The sequence below is a fragment of the Cricetulus griseus genome, chromosome 2 (genome assembly GCF_003668045.3).
Source record: "Cricetulus griseus strain 17A/GY chromosome 2, alternate assembly CriGri-PICRH-1.0, whole genome shotgun sequence".
NCBI classification, from domain to species: Eukaryota; Metazoa; Chordata; class Mammalia; order Rodentia; family Cricetidae; genus Cricetulus; species Cricetulus griseus.
Window position 1 is genome coordinate 386,092,403 of NC_048595.1, and position 9,879 is coordinate 386,102,281.

The window sequence follows — 9,879 nt, forward strand, 5'->3', positions numbered from 1 at the left end:
CAAAGCTACACAACTGTAACGGATATACGGAGGACCTAGGTCAGACCCATACAGGTTCCCTTATTGTCGGTTTAGTCTCTGTGAGCCCTTATGGGCCCTGCTTGGTTGATTCTGTGGGCCTTGTTCTCATGGTGTCCTTGACCCCTCTGGCTCCTACAACACTTCCTCTCCCTCTTTTGTGGGGTTCCCTGAGCTATGCCTAATGTTTGGCCGTGGGTCTCTGCATCGGCTCCTATCAGTTGCTAAATAAAGCCTCTCTGATGACAGTTGAGCTAGGCACTGATCTATGAGTATAGCAGACAGGGTTTCTCTGTGTAGCCCAGGCTGTGCTGGAAATCACTCTGTGGACCAGGCTGGCCTAGAAATCCACCTGATCCCCCCCTCCCCGATAATTTCTAATAGGAGTGGTGAGATGGCTCATCTGGTAAAAGTGTTTGCCAGCATGCCAGAAGACCTGAGTTTGATTGTTCAAATCAACATGGTGGAGAACCAGCTCCCAGTAGTTGCCTCTGACTTCCACAGGCACCATGGGGCATGTACCACATACTATAAATAAATAAATGTAATAAAATTGTAAGTGTCTTTAACACATATACACCAACTATATAAGTATGTTAATTAGCTAACACATGTGTTTAATACACTTCAAAATATCATAAATATATACAACTTTTGCCAATTGAAGAGACAAGGGAAGCGGTGTTAATTCTAGACCTCAGGATGTAGAGGCTGGAGGATTAAGTGATTGATCAAGACCAATATCAGCTACAAGGTGAATTCAAGGTCAGTCTGGGTCTGTGTCAAATAAAAACAAAGAAAAAAGAAACCATCAGCCTGAGGATATAGTTCAGTGGCATAGAGCTGACTGGTATGTTCCCAGTCTTGGGTTTTATTCCCAGCACCAGAAAGCAAACAATCAACAGCAACATAATCCCCAGAAGTTTGTTATCTCAAATTCAAAAGTCTGTAAGTGAAAAATGAACATTTGGGAAGAACTGGTGATTTGTGGCATTCGTTTGTTTTCCCCCATTTCTCCCAGCTTCCTGGTGGCTGAGTCTTTGCACTGACTTCAGGTCTTCTGGGTGTGGACAAAGGGCTATCGGCTCCTGTGACACTTTGGGATGGCATTTAGGGACCACTGGAGAAATCCTTGATGATGTCATCTCAAAATCTGTTACTTAAAAAAGCTGCAAATAGCACAATTCACAAGTTCTGGAGACTTCGTTTGGATTTGTAGTGCTAGAGATTGAAGGTGGGGCTTGGTGCATTCTGAGGATTTGATGTGAGGACCTCTTGGGGGCTGTTTTTTACTTTACCTCAAAGGCTATACCTGTGGTAATATATTATTTATAATTTATTAAAGCTCGCCTGAGGATTCAGAAAGCAAAGTCAGCCTCAAGCTATAGAGATCAGGCAGTGGCGGTACACACCTTTAATCCCAGGATTCAGGATTAAGAGGTAGACAGATCTCTGTTAGTTCAAGGCCACCTTGGCCTACGAAAGGGTGAAGAGTAATAGAGTTCATGCCTTTAATCCCAGCACCTGGAATCACACACTTTTAATCCCAGCATTAGGGAGGTATATAAGACAGGAGTAGAGGCAGGCGAATCTCTGTGAGTTCGAGGGCAGCCTGGTCTCCAGAGCGAGTGCCAGGACAGCCTCCAAAGCAACACAGAGAAACCCTGTCTCGAAAAACCAAAAAAAAAAAAAAAAAACAGGAGCAAGGTCTCAGTATGTGGCATTCATTCTCCAGCCACATTGAGGACAGGAAGATATTGAAGTCTCAGGATTCTCCAGCCACGCTGAGAAGAGGCAGCAGTGTGAGGTTTGGTGGAGCCAGGATCACCTTTCACTCAGTGTTAGGTAGAGGTAAGATGTAGTGGCCAGCTGCTTTGCTTTTCTATCTTCAGCTTGAAGCTTGATCCCCAATATCTGTCTTGGGTCTTTTATTTTTCATGTTACAGATCTAGCATTTCTCCAAGGGCCTTTGGTTCCTCGGGTTGGAAACCATGCTTCAAATCTACATGTAGGGGCTGCATGGTATGACTTAGTGTGACAATTACGGTTTACTATCTCCACTCCCACATCTCTGTCTACTTGCTATGCAATCCAGGCTGGTTTGAAATTTGAGATCCTTCTGCTTTGGCCTCCTGATCTCTGGGGTTTCAGGTATGAGCCACAATATCTGACCTGATTGTCTCTTCAACATCTGTTCCCATTCTGGTTCTGGTCATTGTCCTCCTGGCTATTGCTCCCAGAACCTGTGTCCCTTGTAGGCTCTTTCCTAAACCTGTCACCCCTAAAAAGCACCCTCCCCCAGGTGTCATAGGAGGGTGGCAGAGCACCAGATTCTGTGCACTCAAGGGGAATGTCACACCTTTCTGGAGACTCAGGTTTCTGGGACTGCTGTGGGGCCTGAAGAAAAGAATGGGGTGGGGGGTCTTGGCTTTTTCTTGAACCCCCCTTCCAGCTTTGCCACAACCCTTGAAGTTCCTGTTGGCTGTACTCTGCTGCTCTTTTGGTCTTCCTATGCAGACTTTGGCAACAAAGGACAGCATTGATTTCTGCTTACTTCCTTTCAGAGGCTGCAAGGCCAAAACTGTTTTTTTGTTGTTGTTTTTTGTTTTTTGATTTTTCGAGACAGGGTTTCTCTGTGTTGCTTTGGAGGCTGTCCTGGCACTCGCTCTGGAGACCAGGCTGCCCTCGAACTCACAGCGATCTGCCTGCCTCTGCCTCCCGAGTGCTGGGATTAAAGGTGTGCGCCACCAACGCCTGCCAAAACTGTTTTGATGTGACACTGAAACACCATCACAATGGTGCTCTTCCTTCAGTCACTTGCAGTGACAAGGCTACCTGCATAAATTGAGACAGTGACACTGTCTTTGCTGGCCATGTTTTTCATTTTCTGTCTTCTCTTATTTATTTATTTGGTTTTTCAAGACAGGGTTTATCTGTGTAGCTTTGGAGGCTGTCCTGTTACTTTCTTTGTAGACCAGACTGGCCTCCAACTCACAGAGATTAGCCTCCTGAGTGCTGGAATTAAAGGTGTATACTACCATGCCTGGCTGCTGGCCATGTTTTTCAGTACTGCTTTCAGAGCTGAAAAGGGAGCTAGAGAGCCAGCAGTTTTGTTTGTGATGAAGCCATTAGAATAATTACTGTTGATAAATATTCAACCCACTGTATGAGTATTTAGTCTTTTGTGTGACAAAACAAGAAATGGCTGGGCGTTGGTGGCTCACGCCTTTAGTCCCAGCACTCGGGAGGCAGAGGCAGGTGGATCTCTGTGAGTTCGAGACCAGCCTGGTCTACAAGAGCTAGTTCCAGTTCCAGGACAGCCTCCAAAGCCACAGTGAAACCCTGTCTTGAAAAAAACAAAAACAAAAACAAAAAAAAAAAAAAGAAAAAAGAAAGAAAAGAAAAGAAAAGAAAAGAAAGAAATGTAGCCTGGGGAGGAAGCACGTGAAAAGCTGAGGCAGGAGAACTGTAGCAAGCTTGAGGCTAGACTGGACTACCTACTAATTTCTGGTCCTGCCAATGCAGTAAACCTGTCTCAAAATCAACCAACCAATCAATCCACTTCAATAACAAAGCAACACACACACACACACACACACACACACACACACACACACACACCCAAAACAAACAAGCTCCCCAAACAGATGAGTAGACCATATCTGTAATCCCAGTATTTGAGAGGTGGAGGTAGATTAGAAGTTCAAGGCTATCTTTGGCTACTTATCTGCAGAAAGGCCTGATATTCCCCTTCAGTACACAGAATCTGGAGCCCTGATGCCCTCCCAGGCACACTCTGGGCCTTTTTAGAGGTAACAGGTTTAGGATAGGATATAGCCTGGGCTACATGAGACCCTGTCTCAGAAAAGGAAAACAAAACAAACAAAACAAATGACACTCTGATACATTATAACATGGATGGAACTTGAAAACAGTGCATGGGGCTTGCGAGATGGCTCAGCAGTTAAGAGCACTTGCTGCTCTCCCAGAGATCCTGAGTTCAATTCCCAGCAACCACATGGTGACTCACAACCATCTATAGTGGGATCTGATGCCCTCTTCTGTCATGAAGGCATACATGCAGACAGAGCACTAGTATATATAAAAAGAAACCATAGTGCTTAAGAAGACCACCCCCCACCAAAAAAAAAAAAAAGGCAGAAGGGAGAATATAATTCAGTTACTATGAGGTGTCTAAAATTAAAAAAAGAAAGCAGAACACATTGCTAGGGACTAAGAACAGTTATAGTTTAATGGATACAGGTTTTCTCTTTGGGGTACTGTGAAAGTTCTAGAAACAATGGCAAGAGATTATAGTTCTAAAATATTTTTTATAGTTATAAAATATTATGAATGTAGTTAATGCTATAAAAACTTACACTTAAAAAACACTGATGGCTCACCAATTAAGATCGAGTGGCTGCAAGCTGGCAGTGGTGGCACAGCCTTTAATTCCAGCACTTAAGAGGCAGAGGCAGGAGAATCTTTGAGTTTGAGGCCAGCATGGTCTACAGAATGAGTTCCAGGACAGCCAGGGCAACACAGAGAAACCCTGTCTTGAAGAAAGAACAAAACACCCCATCAAAACAAAACAATTAACAAACAAAAAATGGGCTTGGTGGCACATGCCAACAATCCCAGTGCAGTGCTGGAGATGAATAGATAGGAGGATCCTTGGGAGGAGTATCTGAATCTGGGAGCTACACTGGGAGAACAAAAGGAGGAGGTGTGGACCAACAATAGAGCTGGGATAAAGGAAGCTGTGCTGCAAGATCCCAGGGAAGGAGAGTCTGATAGCTTGACCCTAGAGAAATAGACTCCAGCTCCTTTTTGTCCTCTTCGTAGGGCAGAGCTATAGCTATGGGAGACAGCATGAATCTTCTTTCTTCCATCCAAGGTCTGCTCCTTTGCTAACATAACCATCTAGAGGCTAGGCAGTGGTGGCACACGCCTTTAATCAGGCAGATCTCTCTGTGAGTTCAAGAGTTCGAGACCAGCCTGGTCTACAAGAGCTAGTTCCAGGACAGCCTCCAAAGCCACAGAGAAACCCTGTCTCGAACCCCCCCACCCCCGTCCAAAATAACTATCTAGTACTCTTCCCCTCTTTTATCTTTTCACACTCCGCCCTTTCTGAAGACCAGAAAATAAAGCAGGTGGAGAGAAGGACATGTTCTGAAAAGTTCCCTGGTCCTTGGGCTGTTCTAGTTTCATCTTCCTCCATTGGTCTCACAGCCCTTGCTGTACAGGTCTGCCAGGCTGTGCCACATCGACACGTCAAGGCTTCCTGTAACCAGGCCTTTTTGTTTATTTTCTGGAGAAGACTGAGTGACAAGGAGGGAGCCCACTTAGCTGGGTCAGTAACCAGTCTAGTCTGTGCCAACTGTCCTCAGGCCTCTCTAGAAGGAATCACCAGCAAAGGGGTATGGACAAATGGTGCCTTTATTGGTTCAGTCTGAGGGGTAGGTAGGCACTATCACGTGGGCCCACTTCCCTTCACTCCTAGCCACAGCTCATATCCTTCACAGTAGGGCTGGACAGGGGCTCCAGACTCAGGCCTCTACATCCATGGGTACACTGACAATGTTCCAGGAAAGTCCTGAGAGAGGCCACAAGCCCACTTCTGGGCTAGTTGCCAACACAGTGGAAGGTGACTAGAGGAGGATGTGGTTGGCGCAGAGGGACTAGTAGGGTTCAAGGTAACACTAACAGTTCTCAGGGGTGGTACTCCAAGCTGCATCTGCCCTGGCAGGACTGCCCAAGGCACCGTGGCTGGGCTGTGACATGAGATGGGATGCAATTCTAGGGATATAATTCCATCAGGACATGTGGCTGGCTGACAGCACATGAAGCTATTTTTTCCTCCGGGAGGCCCCAGAGTCACTGCTGTTTCTGTTGGGGGCAGCCTGCTCAGAGGCAGCTCTGGAATCCTTTTTGGGAGTCTGCTTACGTTTTTCTTCTCTAGACAATTTTGAGGACTGGAGTGGGCAGGGGGCAAGTAGGGTCTGTACAACTCTGACAGTCACCACAGCCCCCAAGAGTCCCCACAGCAGGATGGACGGCTCCAGAGGAGACAGCTGTGTTCGCACCCAGTTTAGTGTCTGTGCGAGGGCATTGCTGGGGCTGCGGCCCCGGAGTGGACTCCTATCCTATGGAGATAAAACCAAGAAAACCCCGTAAGATTTACTCCTGCAACAGGCAAACACCCTGCCCCTCCCACAGTCCAGCTGATGCCTTCACACCTGAAGTCCAAACTGTTGGAGCAGCATTTCCAGCTTTGGGTCCCCCAGAGATACAGAGGGGAAGAATTCCTCTACCCACTGGCGGTGCCACCATTGGCTGTAACAGAACTGGATAGTCAGCATGTGGCTATAGCCCAGGCCTGGGTACCCCACCCATCATCCTTGCCTTACCTGTGCTCTCCAGGCTTTGAGAACCAATACTTATAGTGCTGGGCCCGTAGGTAGGTGGGTGGCTGCTCATGAAACGGGTACTTGGCAACATGGTTCTGGACCAGGCGGATCACTGTGGCAGGGGAGGACAGGTTAACATGGTTCTGAACTTGTCCTTCCTGTCCCAGCTCCTCTCCCAGACTATCCCTCACCTGGCTCTTTGCCCTGCAGGAGACGTAGCACCAGGCTGGTAAACCAGGGGCTTTGTGTATGTGGGCCAAGGGCTGCAAACCACATCTGCCAATCGAGGCGTGGCTGGTGGGGTATCAGGAAAGGGGGTGGTCGGCTCACATTTCCAGGTTTGTACATGAATTCTATCTCCTAAAGGATGGACATATGGTTAGTTGAAATGGCTAGACTTGGTCCCTTTACCCCGACATCCTTTGGGAGGGCTCACTGTCCAATGGTGTCCATCATAGCTGCCCTCCAGCACCACTTCAGGCCGCCCACCCAGACCAGTCATCCGACGGAAGAGGCCATATGAGCTGGTCAGCTGCAGATGTTCCACAGAACTGAACAGGCGATGAGCCCCAGTCCAGAGATGCCTGTGGGTCCCAGGCTCCATATAGGAGTAAGGTACCTACAAGCAAGTAGGCAATAGCTCAGTGCTGCTCCATCTTCCCCCAACCCCATTCTCCACAGAGGCACTTACTAGGCTGATCAAGAACAAGGCCACTGTGGCAGCACCCAGGATGGAGAGCTGGATACTGGCAAAGAACTTCCGCAGCCATCCTTGCACCTGGATCCACCTGGGGACAGGGGGCCCAAGTATCATCAGGCCAGGCCTGAGGTGAAAGTAGCCTCTTGCCCCTGTCTTCAGGTACATACATACCTCCAGAGGGCAATAAGCAACTCCCAGGTCAGGGAGGCTGCCCCCAGCCACACAGTAGGCAGAGTCACCATCTTTAGCCACTGGAAGAACTGGTGGAAGGTGAAGGCTGCCGATTGAGGAGATTGTGATTAGGGGCTGACCCAGCCCTTTTCCTTAGACCCTCAGGTTGGCACTTACTGGTTTTAGAAAGAATGATATGCTGCTGCCAGTCAACCTCCAGGCCAAAGTAGTGCACGGTGCCATAGGCCAGCAGCCCATAAACAGTTAGTTCCAGCAGTAGGGATAGCATGGTCAGCAGGACCTTGGGCCAGCCTATGGGCAGGACAGTCACAGGTTGGCTGAGGATCTGCAGCCAAGGGGTTGGGGTGGAGGTGGAACAGGGGTTCTTTGGGAGTACTAGGCAATTGATATCAGTTTGGTTGTCATGACAGGATGATACTCACAGGTGGGCACCTTCTTGTGGCATCTGAGGCCAGGCTCAGCAGACAGGTGATGGTCATCCAGGAGGGAAGTGGTAAGCACCAAGGTTAGCAGGTTGAAGAAGTTATAGTTGCCAGTAATGATAATCAGGACCTGTAGTAATACCTGTGGGAAGGTCTGCAATCAGATCTGTGGCAGGCTGCTCTTCTTGAGCCCTGCTGACCTAAAGACTGAGGTTTTCACAAAGGCTACATGTAGCCTTTATCTGAGTAGCACATCCCTCTACCTGCAATGCTCTCCCAACAGCACCTCCATCACCTCACCACTCCCAGGGCTGCTCTGTCCCCAATAAGACTCACTGGCCACCGGTGAAGGCCACACTCTCTTCTACCCACCTGAGCGTAGAAGGCCATCAATCGTAAGCGGCGAACAGGGGCAAAGAACAGAGGGGGCACTGCGATCTCGATGAGGAAGGTGGCCACCACACTGAGCTTGTGCAGCCAGACTGGCAGGTGGTGGGCAAACCAGGCAGCTGGTGTGGGCAGGCATTGTGTCTCGTAGTGGTAGGTGAGGGCTGCAGGTAATAGGTGGGGGTCAGGGTTTATTAGAGCTTCCAGGCCACCCCAGCTTCAGGCCCAGGCCCTCACCAGTGAGTCCCCACCACGCAGGGCAGCGGCTGGTCAGCTTGACCACGCCAGAGGCAAACATGAGTCGAAACAGCAGCCAGCGCACAAGCCAGAATGGGAGGTTCTCATGGGGTAAGGCCCCTGATAATCCACCCTTGCGGTTGGAAGGCTTCTTCAGTGGGGCGACTAGTATAGCTAGGAAGCCGGTCTCCAGCAACAGGGAATCCCTATAGGGAGAAGAAATATCATAAAGGGTTCTTCTCCATTAAGGCCGCTTCCCTCACAGGGTCCTCCCAGGAGAGGTGAACATCCCTTGCCCAGCCTCAGGCAGCATTGGCCCAGGAGTCACTCACCACTGGAAATAAAGGAACACTTGGCCCACCTGTAGGGAGAGGAGCTGTTAGAGAGCCATTGTGTGTCTGCTGCATCAGGCAAGGCAGTGGGCAGGTTAGACAGAGGCTGAAGTTCTAAGAGTCTCACTTGCCTGGCAGGCTGATAGGTAGGCAATCCAGAGCAACAGGTAGATGAAGGGGTGTCGCAGAGAGTTCAGGAGCAGGGCACCCAGTGCTAGCACGGTGCCCAATAAGGTCAGTAGATCCAGACCCTGGGCAGTATCCAGCCCCAGTCTTGGTGCCTCCCATAGCAGTGTTGGCGTTTCCCACAGCTGCTGCCACCGACCCTTGCCTTGGGGCCGCAGTGTTCTTCGAGCAGGAAGGATTCCCTCTGGGCCATAGAGGCCTGTGGGAGGGCATGTCAGTGTCTTCTCAGACGAAATTCATCTGAATTAAGCCCTGAAGAAGCCCCACCACCAGCTCCACGCATGCAGAGGCCCTATTGTCAGGGCCTCTACATGCTTCCCGCCACGGCTGCTCCCTGCACTCCTGGTTGTGTCTGCAGATGTTCCAACCCCATGTAGGTTTTGCTCTACCAGATGCTCTCTCTCAGGTTAGAAATTGTTGACCCCAACCCCAGGTTCAGAAGACCTAACTCTGGGTCAGCACCTTCGGCTGGAGTCCAGGTAGAAATCTGTCTCCTACTCCCTTCGGGGTTCTGCCCTAATCCCAGGTGAGGATCCGAATAGTAAGGGGAAACCGACGCTTGCACATCTTTCTCCCTCTACACTGTAGTGGGCCCGCAGTACACAAAACTACTGCTCCCTAGTCCCAAGTAGAGGCCTGGACCTCACAGCCGCCTCAGAGAGCTCGTATTCAGGGTGAAGGAAGGGATGATACCACGTGTGAGTGTTCCACTCTCGGCGCCCTCACCTGGGATCTGGGTGTAGAGGGACGCAAAGGCAAACGTGTAGACAGCGGCCACACCCTGCAGGAAAAGCTGCTGTGGGACCCGGGAGCTCGCCATGTCCGCTACGCGGTCCACCGAAGCAGTGCCCGCTGGTCCCCCCAGCCCCGCCTCTGGCCCACGCCCCAGCAGGAATCCGTCGGGTTTGGTCACAGCGCTCCACCCAGTGCCAAGGAACTCACGGCTAACTGGCCCATAAACTTAGTCTCATCGGGTCCTCCAGGCCCCGCCCCGG

The 9,879-nt window shown here is 49.9% G+C and overlaps 1 protein-coding gene across 1 annotated transcript; it reads right to left on the reverse strand.

The window, feature by feature from the left end:
- Nucleotides 1-5,439: 5,439 nt before the first annotated feature.
- Nucleotides 5,440-9,768, reverse strand: Lmf2 (lipase maturation factor 2). Its single transcript, XM_027396274.2, has 14 exons — nt 9,611-9,768; nt 8,830-9,083; nt 8,699-8,727; nt 8,367-8,572; nt 8,115-8,293; nt 7,743-7,884; nt 7,477-7,611; nt 7,300-7,405; nt 7,120-7,216; nt 6,865-7,047; nt 6,620-6,788; nt 6,429-6,540; nt 6,258-6,354; nt 5,440-6,164 (listed from the first exon to the last, which is right to left on the reverse strand). The coding sequence occupies exons 1-14, from the start codon at nt 9,702-9,704 to the stop codon at nt 5,868-5,870; spliced, it is 2,100 nt and encodes a 699-aa protein (XP_027252075.1). The 5' UTR covers nt 9,705-9,768; the 3' UTR covers nt 5,440-5,867.
- Nucleotides 9,769-9,879: the final 111 nt, after the last annotated feature.

What these genes read in the sequence shown, in the direction of transcription:
- Lmf2 (XM_027396274.2), bottom strand. Translation starts at nt 9,704, where the DNA reads ATGGCGAGCTCCCGGGTCCCACAGCAGCTTTTCCTGCAGGGTGTGGCC. An exon ending in TTGCTTATTGCCCTCTGGAG is followed by an intron (nt 7,217 to 7,299) that starts GTATGTATGTAC and finishes CCCTGTCCCCAG; the next exon opens with GTGGATCCAGGTGCAAGGAT. An exon ending in TCCAACAGTTTGGACTTCAG is followed by an intron (nt 6,165 to 6,257) that starts GTGTGAAGGCAT and finishes TTATCTCCATAG; the next exon opens with GATAGGAGTCCACTCCGGGG.